The sequence below is a fragment of the Cucurbita pepo genome, chromosome 4 (genome assembly GCF_057944985.1).
Source record: "Cucurbita pepo subsp. pepo isolate OVF chromosome 4, ASM5794498v1, whole genome shotgun sequence".
Classification (NCBI taxonomy): domain Eukaryota; kingdom Viridiplantae; phylum Streptophyta; class Magnoliopsida; order Cucurbitales; family Cucurbitaceae; genus Cucurbita; species Cucurbita pepo.
Window position 1 is genome coordinate 4,918,285 of NC_141801.1, and position 21,080 is coordinate 4,939,364.

Below are 21,080 nucleotides of genomic sequence, written 5' to 3' on the forward strand. Positions count from 1 at the left end.
GTCTAGCAATAGTCAGTCAACAATTACTAGTCCGATCAGTAGGCCCAAGGGGTGTGTGAGCCAACCTGGTGGATCAACGTTCGCACATGTGTCGTGTGTATTGAAGTACTACACATCTAATTTAGCCCAAACTGGAAAATCACTTAAGAGAATGAAATGATGTTTTGAATGATGGGTACCACCATGTTGTGTGTTTGCATTTTACGACCCCAAAAGTTGGGTCACTTATTGAGTATTTCTTATACTCAAGTCACATGCTACTCTTACATTTCAAGTAAAGGCAAGACACCCATGTACGGTTGATGGAGACGACCCGTGAAGACTATGAAAAACTGGTGTTAGGATAGTTGCATTTCATCTTGTTTATTAGTCTAATGTTAGATTAGGGCAATATGTTGTTTTTAGTTTTTTGACATATTGTCTATTCTCGTTTCTTATATATATTTGGATTGATTTAAGCATTTTATTTTTAATGTGTAAGTCCATGGTATCGATAATGAACTGTTTAAAATGAATGTTTTTGCAGAAAACGGACACCATGCATATGATAGCGGCTCTATTTCAGTAGGAAAACATGATCGTTACATCCTTGTTGATTGATCTCCACATTCCAAACACCATGTCCTCTAGTGGACACCCGTCTCCTATTTCAATCATTGTCTATTTCAATCATTGTCAATTCATTCTCTTCCATCACTTAGATGTTGTGGCTCATGTTGTTCAGTTCTTTGGTAAAGGACAAAGACTCGTCCTCACGGATGACGTTAATCGTTGATATTGAAATTTGAATTACAAGATCATGGGTGTGATATTAAAATCGCTCAAGTTAAAACTAAGAATCGGGTTTATAAGAAAGCTTAGACCGTAGAAAGTAAGTATTGATTGTTTACCTTGGAATGTTGTCATAATTCATAATTTATACTCGTACACATATAAAGTATATTTGAGTATCCCAAACTTCTATAGAAATTTTGTTGGGTTAATGAGACTCTAAAATTATAAACAGTTACGAGTGTTAAGGATGTGCTCACTACTAGCTACCCTTAACCTTTTCTCTCATATGTAAGGTCGGTCTAGTTCTAAGGTTCTTCAAGAGTCTCCAGATTAACTTCCGAGGAATTGATTAAAGCCTTAGTCAACCTTATGGGCGTGAATGAACAAACTAGGACAAGTCCTTGAGAGATTGGCTAAATACGTTTCTTAACCGGCCCTTTAAAGGTTTAACCAAATAGGCTTTTCGGCTAACCGCTCGAGGGATTGACTAAATGAGTCAAATCCTAATCATTCATTGGATAAAAATTTAAAATTATGGGTTCCATGTGGTTACACTGAATTCATTGTTTTTAAAATATGGTGTGAATTTACTATTCGTATATTGCGGATGATCACGTCTTCAATCGTTTATTATTACGCGAGACGCAAATCAACTTTTACTGGTTCTCTGTATTGATTCTCTAATTAATTTTTTTTTTTTTTTTTTTCTCTTCCTACTCCTTCCTTTTCTGAAATTTCTTGGATTAAAATATATTAAATACATTTCAATGTCATAAAAATTGAACCAACCAATACGTTGTTATGCAAAGCGTTGGGCGAGTTATGGCATTGTTTCAATTGCCTTCCATGCCCAAAACCGGGTTCAAACGTTTAACCCGGCCCATGGTTTTGGGTGGTCGCCACATGCTTTCACGCGCCTTGCCTGAGTTCATTCCATCACCGTCCACGTGTTTTTGAGATTGACTTCTAATATGATTTGTAATTTTGGACGGCTGAGATTCATGTTTAAAAGGTTGCACCGTTTTCAAGATGGGTAGGCATTTATTTTGATAAAGCTAGAATCAAAGCTACAGCTAAACTACTCTACCTAAGCATAATTCTAATATTAACAAATAATATTATTATTAATAAAATATTTTTAGAGTAGTTTTTAGTGTTTAATTATTGTTTTTCAATTTTAAAATGGATTATTATATTTTTTTTTACTTTAAATAACAAATTGTCTCGGGAATGCCCGTATTTATTTATTTTTAGTTCAGTATCAATATTTAACTATGTTATAATGTTACAATTTTCGCTTGTTGTGACTATATTGATGAAGAATTTGTTTGTTTGAATGATTATTTGATGTCCCACGTTGGTAGGGGAGGAGAACAGAACTCCTTTACTTGTTATGAATTGATTTGTGTTTGTCTGTGAACTTCTAATATTAATATATATATTTTTTAAAAAAATTACTTTATTTCAATCGAAATCCACCCAAAAATAGAGGGTTGGGTTGGGTTGGGTTGGGTTGGGTTGGGTTGTCCAAAAATAGAGGGTTGGGTTGGGTTGTGAAACAATTTGTAATTACCCAGGCCCACCGCTAGCCGATATTGTTCTCTTTAGATTTCCTTTCGAGCTTCCCCTCAAAATAGAGGGTTGGGTTGGGAAACAATTTGTAATTACCAGGCCCACCGTTAACAGATATTATCCTCTTTGAGGTTTTCCTTTTGGACTTCACCTCAAAGTTTTTAAAATACAATCTTGTAAAGAAAGGTTTTCACACGGTTATAAATACCGATATGGGATCTTACACTATTTCAGGTTGAGTTGGGTTATCAATCCAACCAACTCGAACTTTTGGGTTGGTTCAAAAAATTACTTCAACTCAACCCAACTCTACTCTTATACACCTCTAGAGTTCAACATGTTAAAGGTTAATTATAAACAATAGATGTATTTTCCTTTTACGACAAATATTCACTACAAAAATTAATGACTTAAAATAATATTTTTACTCGAACAACTTTCCAAAATATATTAAAAGCATAAAGCATATTGAAATGAATTCTATTATTTTAAGGGATAACGTTCAATCCTGAAAAAGAAATCTCGAGAGAAACTCGTGACACTCTGAAAAAAAAATCTCGAGAGAAACTCGTGACACTAAATAACAATGGCGTGTTCGAGTCACAAGACATGCAAGGGTAATAAAGGTACCAAATCCCAATATCATATTCTCTAACGTTCAATCCAGAAAAAGAAATCTCGAGAGAAACTCGTGACACCCTGAAAAAGAAATCTGAAGAGAAACTCGTGACACTAAATAACAATGGCGTGTTCGAGTCACAAGACATGCAAGGGTAATCAGGGACCAAATCCCAATATCATATTCACTAATCTTCACCGAATACGTATAAACTACGATTAAACAAGCTTAAATTAAATTACTACGGATGAGACATGAAATACACAAAATTCGAAAAAGAACAAACGGTTGCAACAATTTCAGCATTTCCTTCAACCTCTTTGTCTTTACACTTAATTTGATGCTTCAATATACGAACACGACAAATTCACTTACCAAAATCGACATTATTCCCCCCGCAAAATGAGAAAAAAACCGACTATTGGTAATATTATTTTAAGTACATATTTCGGTAAGTACCAAATTCAGTTCTAAATGAGTAAAAAATAAGCAACTTTGTTAATTCTTCTCCGTCGTTTTCCCGAAAATTATAAATAATTTCGTGCTTAAAAAAAACGCAAACTCTTTCCAAAATTGCAAATTACCTTTATCTTTTTAGAAACGTTTCGCGGATATTCTTGAAGTAGAAAATTGTTACAGTGTTGTTGCACGGAAGTCGAAGAAATAACTTAATCCGAATGAGCGTATTAGTGAGTACAATGTCGTTCTAAGCTACTTTCACGTCTATTTTCTATTGGAGATTTATATTTTTTAACGATGAATTTGAAAGGTTAATAAAGGGTAAAGAGGTAATATTACAAAATTTGAAATAATTAAGATTATATTTTTATTTTTATTGGGGTGAAGTAAATTTATTCCAAAAATGGCAATTTGTGAAAAGGAGGAGGAAAGAGAATGGGAGGGTAATTTGGTAATTTCATACATAGCATCGCATAATAAGAAGAGCCCCCAACGCCTACTCTGAGTGTATGATTTAATAAATTAAAAAAATAAATAAATATATTTTTCCCGAAAGGAAAAGGGAAAAGGAAAGGAAAGAAAATATTTTTGGGAAATCGGAAGACGTTTTCCAATTGTCCGTGGTGTTTCCTGCTGCTTTATTCCTCCTCTCAGGTACCCTCTCCCTTTCTCTCAATCTCTCTCCCGATTTTTCTCTCTCTAGGTATGAATTCAAATCTTAACTCGTTTCTGGGTATGTTTAGGATGTTCCTGGGCGTTTTTAATCCTTCAATTTCTATTCAATTTTGGTATTTCTGTGTGTTTTTTTTTTTTTTTTTTTTTCTGTTGTAAATATGTCAATGGAATCATACCCTGTAGTTGATTTTTGGGAGAAATAGGTGTTTGATGTTTCGGCTGTTTATTGCAGTTCACAGTGAGAATGAATCTTGTTGTTTTGTTTTGTTTTGGTTTCAATGTTGTTTTTCAGGAATGAAGCAGATCGAGAATGGGGAATCGTTTGTAGTTAGTGGGGTTTTTTAAAATTTCGTATGCAAAATTGGTTGTATGGACATTTATGTTGGAATTATCCAGAAATTTTCAATTTATGTTTGTCTCTTCGATTTGATTAGATTTGACGAATAGGAGTTGGTTTGGTTGAGGAATTCTGATCGTGTTTTTGTGGACTGAATTTGTGTGATTCCGTTTTTTTGGCGAATTTGTTTTTATGTGCGAGGAACAGATGGTAAGGGGAGGGAAGGTTGGTAGTAGGAAGAATTTCAAGAAGAAATTTCGACCGAAAGATAAGGGTTCCGATGATTCTGATGAGGATTATGTTGTTTCCAATGATGAAAATGGAGTTTCTGAGTTTTCTGATGAAGATAATTGCTCCTATTTAGACGCTAATGCGTCGGGAGAGGATAACTTTGTTGTGGAGGAGGAGGAGGAGGTGGAGGTGGAGGAGCAACAACTGAATAAGGCGAGGAAAGGAGTCAAACCAAAGGTCGCAAACGCTTTGGGTTCAGGTAAAGGAAGGAAGAAAAACGGACGAAAGAGGCGAAGATTTAGTTATCAAGAAGAAGAAGAAGATGACGGGGACGAGGACGATGAGGATTATAGTATAGATAACGATAACGATTATGAGGAGGAGGAGGAGGAGGAAGAAGAAGAAGAGGAAGAAGAGGAAGAAGAAGTTGAGGTTGGGATTGAAGATGAGGATGAGGAGTTTATGATGGAAGAAGAGGATTTTTCCGATGAGGAAGAACCGCTCGTTAGAAAGAAAGCAACCAATAGGAAACGGGGTCGACAAGGGGTGCGGAAAAATACAGTTGGCAAGGTTTGCAAAAAGAGGAAACCAAAGGCTGCAAAGAAGCCTGCAAGGAACAAACGAAGAAAGAAGAGTGAAACGGTTAGAAGCTCAGATGATGATGATGATGATTTTTCGGAGAACAACGCTGTAGTAAAGAATACGAGAAAGAAAAGGAGTGTTTCAAAGCGGAAGAATCATGTTGGTCAATCAGATTTAGATACTTTCGTTTCCGGGTCATCGGATTATGAATATACCATCTCTGAAGAAGAGAGAGAGCAGGTGAGAGAAGCGGAGAAGTTGTGTGGTAATTTGAGAAATCGAGCAAGGACGGTACCTTCACCCTCAAGGATTGAGGAATCTGAACCACGCCAACCGAGAAAACCTCGACCTCCTGTTAGGAAAGGGAAAGAGAAAATGGAGGAAGTCAAGGCTGAGGTGATAAAGCAAGTATGCGGGATATGCCTATCGGAAGAGGATAAGAGGAGAGTTCGGGGAACGCTTAACTGTTGTTCTCACTTCTTTTGTTTCTCTTGTATTATGGAGTGGGCAAAGGTTGAATCACGATGCCCTTTGTGCAAGCAGAGGTTTCAGACAATTAGTAAGCCTGCAAGATCTGCTGCTGGAATTGACCTAAGAGAAGTCGTCATACAGGTTCCCGAGCGTGATCAGGTATGCTCGTAGTTTGTACGTTGTTCTTGTTTTCCTTTTTGGTCCTTCTATATAGTTTTTTTTTTTTTTTTTTTTTTTTTTTTTTTTTGTATCCTTCAGGTCTATCAACCATCCGAGGAAGAATTGAGGAGTTATCTGGATCCATATGAGAACGTAATCTGTACGGAGTGTCACGAAGGTGGCGATGATAATCTAATGTTACTGTGTGATCTATGTGACTCACCAGCGCACACGTATTGCGTCGGTCTTGGTAGAGAGGTACCAGAAGGGAATTGGTACTGTGTTGATTGTACAATCCTTGCTCAGGGATTATCAAGTCCACAGCCTCCTCCAAACCGACTGTCTGATCGAAGAACAACCAACAATTTGTTTAACCGAAGTTTCCCTGTTGCGAATCGGGATGGTTTAGACTTGAATTCTCTATCTTCACCTCGTACCCCAATGACTCAAGGATTTGGAAGCATCCCATCTCCTAGAATACCTGTGGAGGTGCAATCAACCTCTCCCATGTCTCAAGCAGTTGCGCCGACTCTTGTACGAAGACGAATTCTTCGACTACACATCAATCACATGCGCTCTTCAAATCAAATGGGGTTAGTAAACAACAGGACTGAGGGTGTTTCTGCTGCTGCTGCTGCTAGTTCTTGTGGTGGAGCTACCATAATGGGTCAAGAAACGACAATGGCAAGTCAAAGTTTGTTTGGGGAGAGCTTATTACATGACAATCCATCTCCATTGATGCAACATGGAGTTTTTCTTCACTCCGAAACAACAAGTATGTCTATGCAAGTAATACAAGATCCTCACCTTAGCATGATGTCTATAGATAGAACAACCAGCAGCAATGGAACAATTTTCAACACTTTGAGAGGAGGATTCCAAGGTGAAAATTCGACGACTGTTGATCGAAATTTGAATGGGACATTGTGGCATGAGTTTGCAGGAGTGAATTTGCTATCGAACTGCGAGACGATTCATGAATACAGCAATATATTGAATACAGGCTCTGATAGCAGTTCACGCCCCACTCGGGTCGGAGACGAGAAAGATTATTGCGCAGCAAGAGAGCATCTACAACCCATGATTGAAAGTCATTTGAAGAATTATTTATCCATAGATGTTGATCTAGGTATGTTCTTAACATTGATTCCTTTTTTACTCTCTTAGCAGCTTTTAGTTTTTGTTGCTAACTCATAATTTATTTGATGTTCTTCTGGTTACAGCAGGTCAGAGCACAGCAAACGAGATCGCGACGAAAGCAGCTGGTACGATCTTAGCAGCATGTGGGTTCAAAAACTCAATAAACGAAGCTTGTAGAGCAACACCACCATCCCAATGCTCTCACATTGAATTGTCATTGGGAGAGGAGCAAAGAAGCCTTATAAAGGGCCTCTGCTCGGCTTGCTTCGACTCGTATGTTCGGGATGTAGTGAAGAAGTTTACGGACGATGCATCGTGGTTAGATCTTACGCTATAGGGGGATTGTTTGCAAAAGCAGGCTGCATTTTACCACCCTTTAGGTTGTTGGCTTGTCCATAGGACATTTAAATCATAGTTTTATTGCTACACAGCCACATGTGATTTCTCATTATTGAAGAAATGAAGCTATTAAAGAAGTTACTTTTGTCAAATTTAAGCTTTTTTCTTTTTCTTTCTTTTCTTTTTTTTTCTCCATGAACATAAATTTAAACAGAAAATAAAAGTGTTGTCAGGCCTAAGAATTGGTGTTTTACAAGCAAAATAAATTACACTACACCTTATTTTGACACTCATTGAAGCATAATACTAGTAATTTGAGAGCTTGCAAACCAAGGAGGGCCTATTGCAGCAGCCAACTTTGATTTGTGCAACAACACAACTGTCTCTTCATAAATTATCACCAAGGATGGTCGACATTAACAGCCCTTGCACAAACCCGCTTCGTTTCGCTTTCTCTTCCTTGTCCTGCATGGACAGAGGCGACGACGACGGGATGCTTCTGTCACATGAAACCAAGATTTTAGATCCAGGAATTCAAAATCAATGTGATAATATAGACATTAAGAGAAAAGTATCTATAACGATTGCCAAGATTTTGGTACATGTACTTAATATTCTGTTTCCCCATATCTTCTACCAAAACTGGTCCTTGCACTAGCTCGCAGCATGCGTTCATTTCAACATACATACTCAGACCCTCATATTCTATCCTAGTTAAAACATCCTTGACGACAATAATATCAACTGAACTCAAAAGACAAGATAGCCAAAGAGAAAACATCTATTCGCGATGCAGCCTACACATACTTTAGAGTCATTCCTAGAACACTTTGTAACTCCACCCAACGGAACTTAGGAATATATAGAACTTACCGTTCTGATAGTTTGACTTGTGAATTACTCTTCACAGAGCTTGATTCAGCCGACAAGCGAGGTTGAACATTGCCATAGTCATCAGACAAAGGTAGAATAAACGATGAGAGCAGTGGATCAGGCACTGAATTGGAGGTAACTAAATACGAAGAACCCCCAAAAAGAGACTGCAAATTTCCTTCTTGAAGCTCTTTCCTCAACAAAGAGAGAGTTGAGTGTGAACCACCTTTACGAGATTTCCTCTTACGCTGCATGTAACCACTGGTTAAGGAACTAAGCATGGGATTAATCTTCCAGTTTAAATTTCATATAGAGTTCGAGCAGAAAACAGTAGCAGGTAAAATTTCAAATGATGTGATCCAATAAGAAAAGTAAAAGAATAGAAACGGACAAAACCTTAACTTTCCTTTTCCCTCCCTTCTGAGAAAAAGTCAAATGAATAATTTTCGATGCCAATTTATATCAAGGTCTTATAGATATTCTATTCTGGTAAAAGGTTCCAGTAGCTTAGAGGCAAATGGGAGCATAATAGAAGAAAGGGTCACATTCCTTACTCCTCCCAGGAACATGAGAGAGATCTGATAGATGCAAAAGAGATCATTGAGAATACTGCTAGGCGGACACTGAGCTGATTTTTATAGAATACAGCTACACCAAAATCGTGAATGTGAAGCATTCTCGACGAGGCAAATAAGATAGTGGAAAACAGAAATGATAGAAACTAATTTTAACATGATAAATAAAAGGATATCTTGAAAATATTTGCATGCTGCAGGGTTATATGCGCAACCATGTCAACTCCCACCCTCGTATCACAGACTGGACAAACCTGCAGATTAATAATAATGTTTAGCTCTTTAATTAATGAAGCTATCCTTTTTTAAACTATGAATAGCCATTATGCACTGCACTTTGAACACAAAGGAATTCATAATGGACTAAAATGGTGTAATGAACAAGGAGAAGTAACATCACTGATATCAAATTAAATATCCCGCTTTATTGCACTTGTGATTACTAGCATCCCGAGTTGAAAAAATGTATTTATGTGATTGAGCCAAGAAATATCCTAGATATTGACATAGATTCTGTTAATACATATGTTTTCTATATCAAATGTAGAAAACAAAATTAGAATTTATTTTGTAAAAAGGGACATTAGCAAATTTAAAGAATAAGAATCCACAAGAATTAGAAAATTGTACAGCAACAACTGGTTGGCACTGTATGATGAGAACGACACTCTTAGCTATCCAAAAGAAAAAAATGATATTGAGATGAATGAATAGTATCTTGCAATGATTCAACCTGAGATACATTGAATTTGAGGCTTCATTTATTTTGTTAAAAAACAGAGCTTGCAATAGTATAAGTGTGAGGAGGTAGGACAAGAGCTCTTCCCATTTATCATCAGCTCTGGAGATTACAAAAGTACAAGTAGAGTAGTCGGAATATGCTTGATATATAACTCTCAAGTGGAAGCTACAAGATACACTTTGTCCCATTCTTTCTCAATCCCCTAGAAAATTTCCCAACCAACTTCCAAAGAATAGCTTAAGGTGCATTCCCCTGTAATACTCTTGCTTTATTCCTCAAGAGATTCCAAATACTTGAAGAGGAGCCGCCAGCAAGGGAATAAATAGACAATGCATGAGTAGGTGATCTACATCTTCTGTAGTTTGTTTAAATTGAAAATGCTAATTTGGAGAACAAAGGGGGTTTGCTTATGAATTCCATCACATGCGATAACACATCCCAAAGCTGCAATCCATGGAAGAGGAAAAAAAGAAAAAACTTGACTCTCCTCAAACAATTCCCTATTTTCTCCGTCCATAAAACTTTGATGAGATTTTTAGACAAATTGTGTTTCCTGTAATGGTGCCATGAATACCGATTTACATGTACAGTTCCTCAATTTGTACACCCCAAATCTTCATATCTCGATGGTAGTTGGGGAAATTAAGGCTTTCATTAGGTAAATATTTTTCTTTACTTCTCCTCGGAGGGCTCTAAACATTTCCAGATAGACAAAGTCATCACCATACGCTACAGAAAATGAGACTATATGAAAAAATATATATATATACATATAGGGGCCGTCTTCTAAGTTCAAACAAAGTGAAAAAGACAGATATCAGGATTTTTTTTTTTTTTTTCAAAAACATTATTAGATATGTATTTAAGCCAGACAATGATCATAAATCAAAAGCTCAATCAAAATTAACTACTTTTCGAACGGAAATACGCAATTCAAATAAATTGTTTTGCAGGGATTCATACCCCAGTCTTTGCCTCGATAGGATGTTCTTCATCAATGTGACAGCACAATCCAACTATGTCAAAATATTCTGCGCAAAACGGGCAGGGAAACTCTTCTCTTATATCATCATCCCCTTCAAGTTCTTCAAACCCCATGAACATACCTGCATATTGAGGTACTACAGAATAAGTCTAAAACTGAAGGTAAAGGCAAAAGGATATAGACAATAAAAAAAATAAAATAAAAAAAGAGTAGAGGGACACATAAAAGCATTGACCCGTATAAATGATGATCTAAAACAAATTGAAGCAGAAGGCAATATCATGAGTGACAGCAGAAAGGTAGATGCACTTTGTCTTAATAACAAAACATTAAGTGACACATGTTGTAATCTTCTTAATCGCCATTTTCAGAAGTCAGCCCAAGAATCCCCAAGAATCTAGATTAGCATGCTTGCTTATTAGTTCATAAGGTGATCCTTTTTATTTTTCACATACTATGGCCTTATTTTTCAAGACACACAATACAGACACTACAAAGTACTTCTTGGACTAATGCATCTACTATATTCTCAATTTCTCGTCTAAGCAAGCACACATAAGCATCCTACCGAAAATCCATGGTTAAAAATTAAAAATTAAAAAAAAAAAAAAAAAAAAAAAAAAAAAAAAAAAAAAAAAATCAGAAAGCACAATCGAAATTCATAAAAACAAAGCACAATCGAACATTATTCCATCATCTTCACCACACTGGAATAAACAATATCAAACAAAAGCAGAATTACAATAGTCACAGTAGTTTCGATTTATTGTCATCAGTTCTTCGATGTATCCACAGACGGCAACATTATCAAGGAAAATCAAATAAAATCAAGGTAACAAAAAACACAACAGTGTATGAAAAAAAAAAAAAAAAAGGTAATGGACAGAAAAGCAATTAGAAAGGCAATGAGTTGGAAATGAGTGGAAAGGCAGTGAAAATGAGAAATGGAAATGAAGGAGCGGGAAGTATACCAGATCGTGATAGAAGAGAAGATTGGTAGCGCTTAGAAGCAGAAGAAAGGCGAGAAGTCCAGGGATCAGCATCCATGGGTGGAGGGAGGATTGAAGCAAGTTGAAGAAGGTTGCGATCCCGGAGAGAAGAAGAGAAAGGGGGAGAAACCCTAGAAAGAGAAATTGGAGAGGGAGAATTAAGGGGGGGAAGAAAAGCGAAGAAGATTGAAGGGTTTTGAGGAGAGAGAGAGAGAGAGAGAGAGAGAGAGAGAGAAAACTGCAAACTGAAAATCAAAAATTGGTTTTGTCGAAGCTGAATTTCACCAACCAAAATGGAAGAAAGAGAAACTAAGAAATTAAATGCAACTCTATATTTATATGATGCTCTTTTAATTCTGTTTTTTTATTACTGAAATAATAATTCAATTTACTTTTCTTTTTTTTTTTAATATTTTTAATTTCATTTTTGTTATCAAAAAACCAAAAAAATTAAAAAATAAATATTAAAAAAACAACTTCTCAGTATGGAATCATTTGGTTTTGATTTGTTCCTAAGAATTTACAACAATATTTGAGATTAAATTCAATATCTAAAAATATTATTTTATTTTAAAATTAAATTATATATCACTTTTAAAACAATATTTGAGCTCATTTTTAAACTATTTCAAAGTTTTTGTAATTGAAATGGTTGAAATATTTTTACATTTTATATATTATTTCACGAGTGTTTTTTTTTTTTTCACGAGTAGGTAAGCCATGTCTTTGCCCCTTTTATCCTTCGGTGTGTTGTCGATTGGAATTTTCAAGGAAGAGAGTACGAGTATTTTATTGTTTCGATCTCATGGTCATTGTTGTGTGTAGGGATCTCACCATCTAGACCCCACGAGTGGTTTGAGCGGGGGTGTACTAGAGCGAGTGGTGTGTGACCACCTCGAAGAAGGAGAAGGAGCAAGATGAAAATTTGGAGAGAGATGATTATAAAAGTTGTGCAATGGATTGAGTAAAGAAGAAGAGATTTGCGGGTTTAAAATCGAGTCGAGTTGATCTTGAATTTGAAATCCATCGTTCCAATGAGTAGTGTAGTCTAAACACACCTATATAGGATAATTAAGAAATGTTTAACGAAAGTGGATAATACTTATACCAACAGGGTGCACCTTTCTTTTCGGTGACTCAATCATATGTACTTCATGACTAAGTGTGTTTTACTTGGAGCAATGCTATGTTGGGTGAGCTCTTAGGAATTTTTCTAAGATGTATGTGAGTGAGAACAAAGCATGCTAAAATAACTCATGTTGGCTTGTGGATACTTTGGCTGCTCATGGATCCACTTTGGGCATGAAGGAGGTGGTTCACTAATTTCTGGCACACAGGTCTTCTAGGTGACAAATCTAATCTCTATGGTCAACTTACTTTTCTGTTCTTAGACTTAGGTAGCTTGCTTTGTCTATGCAATGTGAAGCCAATGTCCTAGGTCAAGGTGCTACCTCGTAGAACTCTGTCTCTCTAGTGGGGATAGTATGGTGTGTGCTAGTCTGCTCGTCTTCTATAGAAGGTTAGCTAGAGAACCCTTCCCACAGGACCATATAGACACTCAAACTTGTGTAGCCCCAATCCTCCGTATCATGGTGGATTTACGGTTGCTGTTCTTCCACAAAATTAGTTGCCTAGTCCCTTTGACGCACTTCCCTAACACGCCTATACCTATCTGCACAGTACTTATGAGATCCCACATCGGTTGGAGAGGAGAACGAAGCATTCTTTATAAGAGTGTCAAAACTTCTCCCTAATAGACGCATTTTAAAACTATGAGGTTAACGAGCCCTAACAAACACATTTAAAAATTGTGAGGCTAACGAGCTGAAGCAGACAGTATCTGCTAGCGGTGGGCTTGGACCATTACAAATGGTATCAGAGCTAGTTACCAAGCGATGTGCCAGCGAGGATGATGAGCCCCGAAGGGAGGTGTATTGTGAGATCCCACATCGATTGGAGAGAGGGAACGAGTCCAACGAGGATGCTGAGTCCCGAAAGGGGGTGGATTGTGAGATCCCACATCGATTGGAGAGGAGAACGAGTGCTAGCCAGGATGCTGAGCCTCGAAGGGGGGTGAATTGTGAGATCCTACATCAGTCGGAGAGGGGAACGAAACATTCTTTATAAGGATGTGGAAGCCTCTCCCTCGCAAACGTGTTTTAAAATCGTGAGACTAATGGGCCGAAGCGAATAATATCTGTTAACGATGGGCTTGGGCCATTACAGTATTGGTACTAGAGTGGATATGGTGGTGAAGACCCTGATGGTACTGTTCGTACATACTCTTAGCAACATATAGGCAACCTTTGTCTTTCTTGTATGACGTAGAGTCTACTAGATTCTTAATCCTCTAGGTGGTTTAAAACTTGTCTCTTGTTTCCAGGATGTCTAGGACCTACACCTTGAATTAATCCACTCTTTGGGTGCACACAAGTCTATATATTTGATCACCGCTCACAATCATGGGGAGAGGCATGTGACACCATGGGATTGTGACACATTTATCGTCATGACGCTCTCTAAGGTATATTATGAGACATTTCCAATTTGGCAGGTGTAAACATCATTTTGGCGAATGATGATACATTGTGGTGGAGCCTCCACCCAATGTTTGATTCACACCAATTTTGGTGAGCTTCCATCTTTTATATAGATAGAGTTAATTCTAGAGTTGCATGCCCAAATTCCTTTCTAAACTTTGAATTTAAGGATAAGGCTTAGACCTTACGCGACCCTTTATCAAGTCTATTTTTGTCCCTCATGTCGATATCAATGCCTCCATGTCTCGCTTGACTTCGATGCACATCCATTTGGTATGTTAGATGATATACCATTCTCGTCGGTCACATCATGACACTCTTCTATCTTGACGATTATGTGGCGGATGGATGTGACTTGAGGGACGTCGTTTTGCTTGTCGGTATGTGAAGGTCACAACATAAGTGATGGTTTTGGGTTGAATCCAATTCACATCCCATCCAAATCCCAAACCCAGAAGTTGGAGCAGCCCATGTGAGCTTAGGCCCAAGCCTCAACACACACATGTCAGCCCACAATGCACGCCTTGAACTCCAAGACTCAATTCGCCCACACACGTAGAGCAGCCAATGTCAAGGTCAAGCACAAACCCTAAACCCTAATTCAGGCCCATTCGCAGGCCCATTTGGTCTCGAAGCCCAGCCCAACAAAATGAACTCCGATTAGAATTCAGTAAAAAGCTTTCATCCCCATCCCACAACCCTAAACCCTAAACCCTAAACCCTAAACCCTAGACCCTACACCTTCGCTTTCTCTCATCTCATCTCATCTCAACTCCGGCAGCTAACGCCTTCAGACAACTTCTTTAGTGTACCTCTGGTTTTCTTCCCATGGCGTCCACGTATCTTCTATATGAATCTGCTTCTGGTTATTCTCTCTTTCATGCCCATGGCCTCGACGAAATTGGCCAGAACACTGAAGCTGTTCGGAGCTCCGTCTCCGACCTCAACCGCTTCGGCAAGGTAGTCAAACTTGCCGCATTCCACCCCTTCGAGTCCGCTCTCGATGCGCTCAAGCAATGCAACTCGGTCTCCGAAGGTAACTAACTCCCTCATCGACTCAATCTACCATGCAGTCGTTTGACTTTCGGTTTTAATCGTTTCCTCGAATCAATTGTTTCGTATACCACGTTGAATCTTTTCAGTTTCTGTTGCAAATAATGTATTGATAAATGGCAGGGCTTATGACTGATGAGTTGAGGAGTTTTCTGGAAATTAATCTTCCGAAAGTTAAGGAAGCTAAGAAGGCCAAGTTCGTTTTGGGACTAGCTGAACCCAAAATTGGGTCGAACATCTTTGAAGAAACTAAAATCCCGTGTCAAAGTAATGAGTTTGTTTTGGAGCTGCTTCGGGGTGTGCGTCTACACTTCGACAAATTCATAAAGGACCTCAAGGTTTGCCTGCTCGGTTGCTCCTACTATTTCACTTTCACTTCTTGCAGTATTGATTGGTATCTACAGTCGAATTACTTTTTTTTCCTCTAACCGTTTATTTGTATCTACAGTCAGCAGATTTGGAGAAGGCCCAGCTTGGTCTCGGACACAGTTACAGTCGAGCAAAGGTCAAGTTCAATGTTAACCGTGTTGATAACATGGTGATTCAAGCAATCTTCCTTCTTGACACTCTAGACAAGGACATTAATTCCTTCTCCATGAGAGTCAGGTATTTTAATAAACTAGCAGCATCAGTTTTTGAGGAAGCTTTAAAATCTGGAGAAAAGCTTACTTTTGTTTCTCTCTTTCAAGATGGTGATTTTGGATGCTATTTTAACGATCTTTGTTTCTCTGGGACATCACGAGTCTTCGTCATCAATTACTAAATGTTTACTTTTATGGTGCAGAGAGTGGTATTCATGGCATTTCCCTGAGTTGGTGAAGATTGTGAGCGACAATTATCTTTATGCCAAAGTTTCTAAATTTATTGAGGACAAATCGAAGTTGGCAGAAGATAAAATCCCTGGTTTGATTGACATTATTGGTGATGAAGATAAAGCAAAGGAGATTGTTGAAGCAGCCAAAGCCTCCATGGGTATATCTCTGGCTTAATTTCATTTTCCTTCAATTTTTGTTATTTTTCCGATACTTGATTTGGTAATCGTCTATATACTGCAGGCCAAGATTTGTCTCCAATTGACTTGATCAATGTTCAGCAATTTGCACAGAGGGTGATGGATCTATCTGAATATAGGAAGAAGCTATTTGATTACCTAGTTTCTAAAATGAATGATATTGCTCCCAATTTGGCCTCTTTGATTGGTGAAGTTGTTGGGGCCCGTTTGATTTCACATGCCGGTAGTCTCACGAATTTGGCCAAGTGCCCTTCTTCCACCCTTCAGATTCTTGGTGCAGAGAAAGCACTCTTCAGGTCTGTGTCTTCCTCTGTTTTGAAATAGTAAGCATCATTTCCTCTTTGAGATCATAATGCCATGGGTTCTAATTTTGAAATATCTTATTCGTAAAACTATAGAAATGTAGCCACTTAATGTTTAAGTATATTCATGCCATGAAAGTAAAGTATTATTACTAGTTGAGATTTGTTTAATAAAATGCTGGTCCAATAAATTCATTTTTTTCTATTCAGGGCTTTGAAAACAAAGGGAAACACCCCTAAATATGGTCTGATCTTCCATTCTTCTTTCATTGGTCGAGCGTCTGCACGGAACAAAGGCCGAATGGCTCGTTATCTTGCTAACAAATGTTCAATTGCATCACGGATTGATTGCTTTGCAGGTAATTATTGTGTAGCCAACCTTTGTTGTGTAGTTTTCTGCATAATACAATGGACTATTTTCTATAATAAGTTATGGCTACCAGTTGCTGGGTCTGATTTATAATCTTGTATTGCCATTTAGAGAAGAGTACCACAACCTTTGGGGAAAAACTTCGTGAGCAAGTTGAAGAGCGCCTGGACTTTTATGACAAGGGAATCGCACCTCGTAAAAACATAGATGTTATGAAGGATGCAATTGAAAGTGCAGATAACAAAGGTATATATAATGCTATGATTGTGACTGTTCACCTTAAGAATGGTCAATATTTGTTTGAGATAGTGTGGCTCTGCAACCATAGTTTTTCATGCTTAGTACTACCTTGTTCACACTATAACCTTTTCTTTTATACTAATTCATTAACATTGGTGAATTCCACTTGTTTTTAAAATGGATCCTTCGTTATTTTTTATGTGCTAACGATGTGACTAACAGTTGATGGTACCTATGTTTGTATGTTTTGGGTATGGTTGATGTTTTGAGCACTTGACACTGATGAAAAATATTGTGGCAGCAACTGATATGGATATAGAAGAAGTGCCAAGTGAAGCGTCAGGGAAAAAGAACAAGAAAAAGAAATCGAAAGGCAATGCAAACGGTGAGGTAGCGGGTGAGAACGGTGATGTTGGGGAGGATGTGAAATCGGAAAAGAAGAAAAAGAAGGAGAAGCGAAAGTTGGATAGGAAAACAGAGGAGGAGGGTTCAGAAGACATAAATGGAGTAAAGGGAGAGGAAGAAGCAGGGAAGAAGAAGAAGAAAAAGAAGAGCAAGGAGGAAAAGGTGGTGGTGGTGGATCATGTAGAAGATGGTAAGAAGAAAAAGAAGAAAAAGTTGAGAAGGGAAGAAGAAGAAGATGATGATGATGAATAGGTTGTTATGAAATGTGGCTGTGGCTCTTTTTGATGTTCGATCCACAGTTTGGTTTGGTCCTTATGAATGAATGGATGAAATTATTGTATTCTTCTCTTAAATTTGTTTGATTGATTGAGCTGTTGTTTATCTTTAGTATAAAAGATTATCTTACAAGATGAGTTCCCTTTATTTCTATTTCTCCATGCACTTCTCATCTAACATACTCACCTAAAAGTTAGCTTCTTATACACTTAAGCTTGTGTGCACTCTTGCACTTAAAAGCTTGTGTTACGAAGAAGTTTTCACGCCCCTTTAAAGAGTGTTTTGTTCTCCTGAATTTTACATCTTTTATTCGCATTTTTTCTACTATGTTAGGTCGTAGAATAATGTGTAATTTGTGGCATGTTTATAATTGTTGAACACAATTCTGCGTGGGAGATACTTACTTCCACTCTTTATTAACACCAATCGATAAGAGATTATAAAACACTTTATAGAATACAACTTTGTCCTAGGTAGAGTAACCTAGATAGGTAGAGATGTATGATAACCTAGGGTAACCTTTATAATGTCATGTATGATAAGCATGAATGAATGAAATACCACGAATATGTACGTCCATGTGTAAAGAAGTATTATGTGTATCATCTCATCTCATTGAAGTATTATGTGTATCATCTCATCTCATTGAACCATGAAACTTCATACGTATATCTTCTTTCTTTTCTTTTGAGAAGTGTGAGCATGCAGGGCTAATCTAGAAGATACGTACGAGAAAGAGAGAGAGACGTGGAGAGAGTGAAAAATAGAGAGGGGGGTATCGTGTCAGCAAAGGAAAAGGGTTCAGCTCCTGCTGTTCCTTAAACCCCATTTGTTTGGGCGTTTATTTCTGGGTTTAGGGTTTTGGCAATGCCGTCTAGGGTTTTTCCTCCCTTTTCGTATCCCTTTTCTTATCCCTTCTCTCTCCCTCTCTTCCTCTGTCGGTTCCTCTCCCTCTTCCTCTTCTCTTTTTCCACTCACTAATGATCATCTTCACTTTTCTTCACAAAACCTCCAAATGGGTATGATGGATGTCACACAAAAGGTCGGTTTCACACCGCTTCATACTAATCTAATCCCCTCTTCTTTGTTTTCCCCAACTGATGGAGGAATCATTACATTAATTCCACTTCTGTTCTTCAGGGGCTGTTGCCGAGGACCCAACTCCAGGACCAGACCAACAAATGCTGTGTTGATTGCAACACTACCAAGACTCCTTTGTGGCGTGGAGGCCCTGCTGGTCCTAAGGTTTCTCTCATCGCATTTTTCTTCTTTTTCCCTCTGTTTTCATCTTCTGTTTCAGCTTCAGCTTCTTCTTAGTATGTCAGATTCATGGTTTCTTTCTGATTATTCATTTCTTCTGGGTTTTTTTCGTATCCAATATCGTTTTAGCCTTCTGTTCTGTTTCTGGTTATGTTCTTCTTAATTCTTGAAACTGGGTTTCTACTCTGTTCATGTACCTGTTCTTCTTCCAGCATTTCTGCTCTGTTTCAGATTCATGGTTTGTTTTTTGTTTTTTTTGATTTTTAGCTTCTGATATGGATTCATGTTCCTTTTTGGTTCTATTTGTATTGGGTTTCTCCACTATCTATCAAACCTATCTACCCATTTCCACAACTGTTCTTAATGTTCATCTATTTTCTCATCAATACATTCATAGTTCTCTCTAGTTTTTTTCTACTTATCCCTCGTATTTAGCTTCTAAAGAATGAAAAACTCTTAAAAGAAAACCCGCTGTTCCCCCCTATATGGGATTTTTGCAGTCACTGTGTAACGCATGTGGGATCAGGTTTAGAAAGAGGAGAATATCCACAAACAGAGGATATGTGAGGAAGAAGGAAAGACCTCATAGCTCCACCGCGATGGCCGCAGTGTCAGCCACCACTTCTTCTTCTTCCACTGGCACAACGGCCATCAATACCACCACCACCACCACCACCAGCGGTGGCGGTAGTGGAGATGGGGAGGAGGATTTGGGGGAATGTAGGTCATTGAGGATGAGGGTGATGATGCCATTCAGGGAGGAGGTGGTGGTGGTGCAGAATGTGTCATCGGTTCAGAAACAGGGGAAGCTTGGGGAGGAGGAGCAGGCGGCGGTGCTGTTAATGGCGCTGTCTTGTGGTTCTGTGTTCGCCTGAGGAAGAGGAGGAGGAAGAAGGTATAGAAGTAGAAGAGTTCTAACAAATACTAATTACACCAACAGCAGCACCTCATTTCCTGTGCTTGTTTGTCACTTTCTTTTGGATGAATCTCTAAATTAATGAGATGGAAGAAACCCAAAATAGTAGGAATTGGGTTTGTTTTCAAAAGGATAGTTCTAGGAAAATCAAGAAGGGAGATTATTATTAGGAAATTCAAGATCATATTTTGTGTAGTTGTAGTATCCTTCTGTTCTTTAGTTCTATGTCTGTAAATATACGTTGATCTTGAAGAACCACCACAGGTATTGTTTTCAAGCTTTCAATCATAGATTACTCGCATTTAACCTTTATACTTTCATAAATACAACATTCTAATTTCATTCATAACACATTGGCATTGACATTGATAGACGAACACGACTCTCCACAATGGTATGATATTGTCACTTGGCTCTCCTTAATCGATCCAATACCCTCTCCTCGAACAAAGTATTGCTTCTCCTTAATTGAGGCTCGTCTCCTTTTCTTTTGGAGTTCTTTGTTCGACATTTGGGGATTTACCAATCTATTGGCACGACTAAGTTTAGGGCATGATACCATATTAGACGAACACGACTCTCCACAATGGTATGATATTGTTCACTTTGAGCATAAGGTCTTGTGACTTTGCTTCGGGCTTTCCCAAAATGACTCATTTCAATGGAGAGAGTATTCCTTGATTATAAACCCATGATCATTCCGTAAATTAGCCAATGTGGGACTTTCATCGTCTCCATCCAATAGGCATCTTTTCCAATTTGGGTTGGATCTTTTCCAATCTGGGACTAAGGCATTTCAATAGTATAAAAGTATAAAGCCACTGTTGTTTACAAACTTGAAAAAATAAAACTACTTAAAATCAAATGATTATTTACCCGAGACGCCCTTAAATCTCGATGGTTTGAATCATGTTTAAATGTATTTTAATTTGGAGATTCGATCTATTAACATAATCTATCGAGAAATGTATTAGAGAAACGTTGGTGGTGTAGATGTTGTTTGTGAGCCAATAAACTTGAGGACTAAACTTGAGCCAATAAACTTGAGGACCAAGTTTAGTTCCTACTTAGGAAGATAAAGATTGAATAAGTTTAGTTCTTTCCATATTAAAAGTATTGAAATTTTTTTGTTCCAAGGAACTCTCTCTTCAAGTTGTTTTTTGTGATTCATTTGGTTTGTTTGG

The 21,080-nt window shown here is 37.8% G+C and overlaps 4 protein-coding genes across 10 annotated transcripts; 3 read left to right on the forward strand and 1 right to left on the reverse strand.

Moving 5' to 3' along the window:
• The first annotated feature begins 3,920 nt into the window (after positions 1–3,920).
• On the forward strand, positions 3,921–7,510 carry LOC111792737 (RING/U-box protein). Of its 6 annotated transcripts, none has more exons than XM_023674311.2 (4): positions 3,921–4,078; positions 4,644–5,879; positions 5,979–7,008; positions 7,103–7,510. In XM_023674311.2, the coding sequence occupies exons 2-4, from the start codon at positions 4,644–4,646 to the stop codon at positions 7,354–7,356; spliced, it is 2,520 nt and encodes an 839-aa protein (XP_023530079.2). In that variant the 5' UTR covers positions 3,921–4,078; the 3' UTR covers positions 7,357–7,510. The 6 variants fall into 6 exon arrangements, with proteins under 6 accessions (XP_023530079.2, XP_023530075.2, XP_023530078.2 ...); XM_023674307.2 differs by having other exon boundaries at positions 3,923–4,078; positions 4,392–5,879; XM_023674310.2 differs by having other exon boundaries at positions 3,923–4,078; positions 4,392–5,879; positions 7,106–7,510.
• Positions 7,511–7,571: 61 nt separating this feature from the next.
• On the reverse strand, positions 7,572–11,782 carry LOC111792779 (protein DEHYDRATION-INDUCED 19 homolog 3). 2 transcript variants are annotated; one of them, XM_087123327.1, is made up of 5 exons: positions 11,505–11,782; positions 10,512–10,654; positions 8,981–9,060; positions 8,232–8,483; positions 7,572–7,854 (listed from the first exon to the last, which is right to left on the reverse strand). In XM_087123327.1, the coding sequence occupies exons 1-5, from the start codon at positions 11,578–11,580 to the stop codon at positions 7,746–7,748; spliced, it is 660 nt and encodes a 219-aa protein (XP_086979453.1). In that variant the 5' UTR covers positions 11,581–11,782; the 3' UTR covers positions 7,572–7,745. The 2 variants fall into 2 exon arrangements, with proteins under 2 accessions (XP_086979453.1, XP_086979452.1); XM_087123326.1 differs by having other exon boundaries at positions 7,572–7,857; positions 11,505–11,775.
• Positions 11,783–14,751: 2,969 nt separating this feature from the next.
• LOC111792743 (nucleolar protein 56) lies at positions 14,752–17,867 on the forward strand. The gene is made up of 8 exons (XM_023674320.2): positions 14,752–15,098; positions 15,239–15,453; positions 15,564–15,721; positions 15,900–16,087; positions 16,171–16,423; positions 16,640–16,788; positions 16,911–17,045; positions 17,341–17,867. The coding sequence occupies exons 1-8, from the start codon at positions 14,891–14,893 to the stop codon at positions 17,694–17,696; spliced, it is 1,662 nt and encodes a 553-aa protein (XP_023530088.2). The 5' UTR covers positions 14,752–14,890; the 3' UTR covers positions 17,697–17,867.
• A 611-nt stretch (positions 17,868–18,478) lies between these two features.
• LOC111792786 (GATA transcription factor 16) lies at positions 18,479–20,259 on the forward strand. The gene is made up of 3 exons (XM_023674372.2): positions 18,479–18,762; positions 18,861–18,965; positions 19,481–20,259. Exons 1-3 carry the CDS (start codon positions 18,736–18,738, stop codon positions 19,853–19,855), a joined length of 507 nt encoding a protein of 168 aa, XP_023530140.2. The 5' UTR covers positions 18,479–18,735; the 3' UTR covers positions 19,856–20,259.
• The last annotated feature ends 821 nt before the right edge of the window (positions 20,260–21,080 follow it).

Excerpts from the sequence above, each read along its gene's own strand:
- LOC111792737 (XM_023674307.2), top strand. The coding sequence starts at position 4,629 with ATGTGCGAGGAACAGATGGTAAGGGGAGGGAAGGTTGGTAGTAGGAAG. Across the intron at positions 5,880-5,978 it reads AGGTTCCCGAGCGTGATCAG|GTCTATCAACCATCCGAGGA; the intron begins GTATGCTCGTAG and ends TGTATCCTTCAG. Across the intron at positions 7,009-7,102 it reads ATCCATAGATGTTGATCTAG|CAGGTCAGAGCACAGCAAAC; the intron begins GTATGTTCTTAA and ends TTCTGGTTACAG.
- LOC111792779 (XM_087123326.1), bottom strand. The coding sequence starts at position 11,580 with ATGGATGCTGATCCCTGGACTTCTCGCCTTTCTTCTGCTTCTAAGCGC. Across the intron at positions 10,655-11,504 it reads TTCTCTTCTATCACGATCTG|GTATGTTCATGGGGTTTGAA; the intron begins GTATACTTCCCG and ends CTCAATATGCAG. Across the intron at positions 9,061-10,511 it reads CTATCGAGGCAAAGACTGGG|GTTTGTCCAGTCTGTGATAC; the intron begins GTATGAATCCCT and ends ATTAATCTGCAG.
- LOC111792743 (XM_023674320.2), top strand. The coding sequence starts at position 14,891 with ATGGCGTCCACGTATCTTCTATATGAATCTGCTTCTGGTTATTCTCTC. Across the intron at positions 15,454-15,563 it reads AATTCATAAAGGACCTCAAG|TCAGCAGATTTGGAGAAGGC; the intron begins GTTTGCCTGCTC and ends TTGTATCTACAG. Across the intron at positions 16,789-16,910 it reads ACGGATTGATTGCTTTGCAG|AGAAGAGTACCACAACCTTT; the intron begins GTAATTATTGTG and ends ATTGCCATTTAG.
- LOC111792786 (XM_023674372.2), top strand. The coding sequence starts at position 18,736 with ATGGGTATGATGGATGTCACACAAAAG. Across the intron at positions 18,763-18,860 it reads TGATGGATGTCACACAAAAG|GGGCTGTTGCCGAGGACCCA; the intron begins GTCGGTTTCACA and ends TCTGTTCTTCAG. Across the intron at positions 18,966-19,480 it reads GAGGCCCTGCTGGTCCTAAG|TCACTGTGTAACGCATGTGG; the intron begins GTTTCTCTCATC and ends GGATTTTTGCAG.